Consider the following 4,935-nt stretch of genomic DNA (forward strand, 5'->3'; position numbering starts at 1 on the left):
ATCTGTCGTTCGATAATCGCCTCCGATTCTCGAAGGCGTTGCCGGCTCGAGGCTTATCAGTGTTCATCTAGCCGTGCCAAGCATCACCTCGTGTGCAACAACGTGCAGTATGCTTCTCTCAGAATTCTTACTCATCGTGCTACTCATCGTTCAACTCACATCGCCTTGTCTCCAGTACAACTCATCCAGATCATCTTCGCCGTGTGCAACACGCCAAGAATCTTCTAGAAGACATCACCCTGCAGCACGAGGCGTGTTGAACCTCGTGCTCAGTAGCTCATCACATCTCGCAGCGTGTGAACTCACGATTAATATAATTGTGACTCATTGTTTAAACTCAGTGCGAGTTCTCAAGAACAGTTAAACAGACAGATATCAATTTAAAGACTAACTCAAGCGTGAAACTCATTTATAGATTCTGTTTGGATCTCATCTATCGGCCACGTGCTCAACGCGTGTCTCCGCGTAACTCGCATATTTGAAGGACTAACACCCGCCTTTTCGCGTTAAATAAACCGGCCACGACCGCGTAACATCTCCGCGGCGTTAATTGTAAAATCTCATTTTGTAATACTCATTTTTATATATTTAAAACTTATTTTTTATACAATAGTTACTAAATTATATATGAATAGTAACAACTCTTTATTAATAGTTATTAAATTATACAATTACTTATCATTATTAGTAATATATAAAGATTATCAATTAAATCTTTATATATTACTAATAATGATAAATAATTGTATAATTTAATAACTATTAATAAAGAGTTGTTGTTATTTAATATAATATATAAATACATATAACTTAAATGTTACTTATCCTAATATAATTAAAAATCAAAACATAAGAAAACATTTTTAAATATCAAATACTGAAATGAAATATTTGCCACTGCTCGATATATGATAATTGCATGTTTTTACGCTTGATAACTTCGAAATTTTTATTACATTTAATTTTTTCACATTTTCGCATGGAAATTAAATCTCATATGCTTTAAAATGCATATCTAAACCTAACGTAATACATTTTTTATAATAAACAAAAATATCTTTGTTTTCATTTAATGTTATATGAATCATTATTCCAAATGACAATTTTTCTTCATCGAAATTTGTAATTATTACAAAGTTGCGTTTAAACAAAATACCATTATACTTTATCCATGAAACTTCAGTTAAACGTCCATTATTTATTTCAGAAATGTTAGTTGTATTTTCAATGGACGTTATTTTTTTTCCCATACGCAACGAATCATTAAGACCTTTTTTTAGTAATAATTTATAAAAGAGTTGAAGTTGCAATTTTATTGCAAGTGATAAAATAATATTTTTGCGAGAAGTTACAACAGATGCATAAGTTTTTGATAATTTATGAAATCCTTCATATCGAATAGACGACAAATATTTTAATGGACTTAATTTTGTTGCACCAGGTAACGGTGCAAGGGGTCCGTCCTCCCGGAACACTTGTGTACCCACGAAGGGGCAATAAATAGATCTCTTTTTAATATAACTGTCTTTATTTTCTTCCTTCGAATCGTACAGGCTTCGGGCAGCGTTACCGCGTCGTAGTTCTTATCAGAATAACCCGCGGACGTTCGGCGGCCGCGGGTTTTATACGCGACTGTTGCTAAGGCGGAAAAGCAACAGTCCGCGGATTTTGGGCACATAGGACAGTGACCGCGTTCGGTCATTGCCTATGTGAAAAGTGCAAGGCGTCGATCAGTCAGCGGATTCCGCGATCGGAAGATCCGATCGACGCCGGTTGTTAACCCGGCCTGCGCCTTCACGGGCGCGGCCTTGCTGTTGCCAGGGTCGGGTTACAACAATTTTTTAATAATCCCAGGGTAATGTATCATAAAATGAAATTTAGGTTTTAATTGTTCTTTGAATAATCGCATAAACATTTCATGGTGTGAAGAAATCAAGTATTTCAAATAATTTACTTGATCGTCAGATATAACGTTATTTGTGGTTATTTTAATAATTTTGCACAATGTAAGATAAAAATCCCAAATCTCATCATAATCAGGCACACAATCTCCAACGATGAAAGACAAATAACACACTAATGCTGACATTTCAGCTGCGCTCATTATTAAATAGCCTTTATTAATATGATCATTTCTAGTGAAAGGAATTTTATTTCCTCGATCAAAATCAGAATGGTAATTAAAATATTTTATGCGATTATTCAAATGCTCTATTGTAATATAATTTTTATTTAAAAAATGTTGTATGATCTTTGCAAAATCATATTTACGAACACCCTCAAAAAGATCATGCATTATGTCGCAAGTATAATTTATCGTACAATCGAAATGTGGAATTTTATTAAATACGCAATTCTCTTTTATACCATATGAAAGATAACGTCTTGAGCATAATTTTCAGACGTACGTAATAAATTTACATCTTCAAATTTTGCACAACATGTTACAGATTTTGAGGCTCTACAAATACGACAAAAATATTCACTAACATAGCTTTCATTGAAACCTAAAAGACTATTTAGGCCCAAGTTATCTCCTAATAAACCTACTACAACAAAATATATTGTAATTTCCTTATCGTTTATATTGCGAATAACAATTCCTGTGTTACTTAAATATTTTATTTCCTCAATGACTTTATGGAAACATTTAACATTTCCAAAATGCGTTCTATCCGAAGAATAAATAAATTCTATTAAAAAAATGTTATCTAACATGGATGCATACTGCGGAGGTAAAGTCGCTATAGAACCGTATAACGCTCCAACTTTATGAATTCCCGCTGCTGTTCCTAAAGGATTTCCGGTTTCAAAATTGTCATAATACAAGAATATTGGTACAACTAATTTATTGCCATAAAATTGTTTTATTATTTTCCAAATGGTTCCATCGCAAAAATTAGTGTACACTTTATTACTATATACTAGTGAATTGTCAATACTAATGATATTTAATATTTTATCATAAAAACCAGGTATATCAAATAAAGATTTTAATATTTTGCGCGTTGGAACCATTAGACCTTCGCATTTTTTTATTGTTAAAATTGTTTTCTGACCGCTTTTTTTATCATCAAATACATCGCCGATAAAGAATGACTCCGATTGAATGTAGAATTCCGATTTCTTGAGATACTTAAATCTTTTGTATTCCGTTTGAACATCCTCTAATATCGAAATATTACAACACTTTTCTAAAACATTATGAAATTTATGCGGTAAATCCTTTTTCAGTCTATCATGAATGTGCTTTGAAACATTTTGTATAACTTCTTGTAATTCTTCAACAAATTCTTGAACAATTATTCTAGGAACATTAGGTTTGTTATGTAATGTAGCGATATATTTTAAAATGCAATTCTGGATGCTATCAAGTTTTGAAAAATCTTTATTTAAAGAAATATTGTTAACTGACACATTTTGTGTATATTTCTTTGTGCATTGAATGTCTTCGATAAATTGAGTATCATGAATAATTTTATTAGAAACTGATTGTTCTTCATTATTTCGAAATATACATTGTAATATATGTTTTTCTAGAGTAAAAAATTTATGAAATTTTCTGTAGCAATTTGAGAAAATACAGTTATAAGACATTTCAAACGGATGATGAGACTTTAAATGGCTTAAATAAATTTGAGTATCTTCAGAAATTTTTTTCAGACAAAACTGACAAAGTTTTGTACATGTTTGTTTTGCATCCATGTTAGATATTTTTTTTTAGTTTATTTTTTTGTATGTATATTTGGTTTTGTTTTATATTTGTTTTAATGAATTAGCAATACTACAAATAAATGAATTTTTTTCATCGGAATCTGTATGAATTTCATATACGCACCACTGTATTAGGTACCAGAAGTTTTCACATTCTTTTGGGTAACAGGCGTTGAATGTTAAAAATATTTTAAAAAGTACATCTACGGCCTTCAATGCGGATGGCATCTCATACATAGTTTTATCGAGTCGTACGTATATCTTTTCGATTGAAGTAATTTCAGGCCCGACAACAATAATAAAAGGCTGCATTGTAAGATTCATTTCTGACATTTTAGTTTGCTTTTGAGAACACATTTGTTCTATATCTCCAGGTATCTAAAAAAAAAGAGAAAAAACTATGTTATTGACAAAAAAGTAATCAATTAACACAACTATTGTATTTTATACTTTAATTACCACTGCAGAAAATCAGTTAAAAAAAATAATTTTGTTAAAATGAAACCAACCTTACAATGAACAAGAATACCATCTCGGCTTTCAGAAATAGTAGGCTTCCAAGCTCTTCTACGATCTCCAGTTTTAATAACAATTTTTACAGATTTAGGAGCTAAGAGAGCTATTAAGATCCAAATTTGAAGAACCGTCTTACTATCTATTATAACACAATGGCAAACAAATATTTAAATATCATTAATTACAATTGTCTTTCCATAAATATAAAAGATGAACAAAAAATGAAATATTTACTTAAATTTAACGATTGCGATTTCATGAGAATGTCATTAAGTTGATCTCCTGGTGAGAGATTTTTTTCTAACAAATTGTAAAATTTATCAAAATATGTAGCCCATAATGATATTAATTTGTCTTTGCATGCAGAATATTTTCTTTCAAAATCTCTTTCTATCTGTAACATAAAATACATAAAAAATAATCATTACCTATATATTTTACATATAAATAATTAAAATTTAGATTTTAGAATAACACACATATAATTGTTTTAAATTTAAGCATATTCTTACCAGCTCGTATCCTAAATTAGAAGTTAATAATGTCCACTTTTTAAGAATGTCATTTATGTTTTTAAATAATTTATTTGAGCAATCGTTCAAACGTAATTCATATGAATCGTCCCACTTTTTAATCACTTCGTCTTTTGGGTTTTGGTTATGAGTTAACCAAACCCTATATTGTTCTGCAATTTCTAAACCTATA

At 30.4% G+C, this 4,935-nt stretch overlaps 2 protein-coding genes across 2 annotated transcripts; both read right to left on the minus strand.

Annotated features, from left to right (window-relative positions):
• Nucleotides 1-2,361: 2,361 nt before the first annotated feature.
• LOC139111382 (uncharacterized) lies at nt 2,362-3,705 on the minus strand. The gene has a single exon (XM_070671639.1). It carries the CDS (start codon nt 3,703-3,705, stop codon nt 2,362-2,364), a length of 1,344 nt encoding a protein of 447 aa, XP_070527740.1.
• A 35-nt stretch (nt 3,706-3,740) lies between these two features.
• Nucleotides 3,741-4,935, minus strand: LOC139111262 (uncharacterized). The gene is made up of 4 exons (XM_070671406.1): nt 4,743-4,935; nt 4,465-4,624; nt 4,224-4,369; nt 3,741-4,092 (listed from the first exon to the last, which is right to left on the minus strand). Exons 2-4 carry the CDS (start codon nt 4,487-4,489, stop codon nt 3,757-3,759), a joined length of 507 nt encoding a protein of 168 aa, XP_070527507.1. The 5' UTR covers nt 4,490-4,624; nt 4,743-4,935; the 3' UTR covers nt 3,741-3,756.

Source organism: Cardiocondyla obscurior, linkage group LG23, assembly GCF_019399895.1.
Source record: "Cardiocondyla obscurior isolate alpha-2009 linkage group LG23, Cobs3.1, whole genome shotgun sequence".
Taxonomy (NCBI): Eukaryota; Metazoa; Arthropoda; class Insecta; order Hymenoptera; family Formicidae; genus Cardiocondyla; species Cardiocondyla obscurior.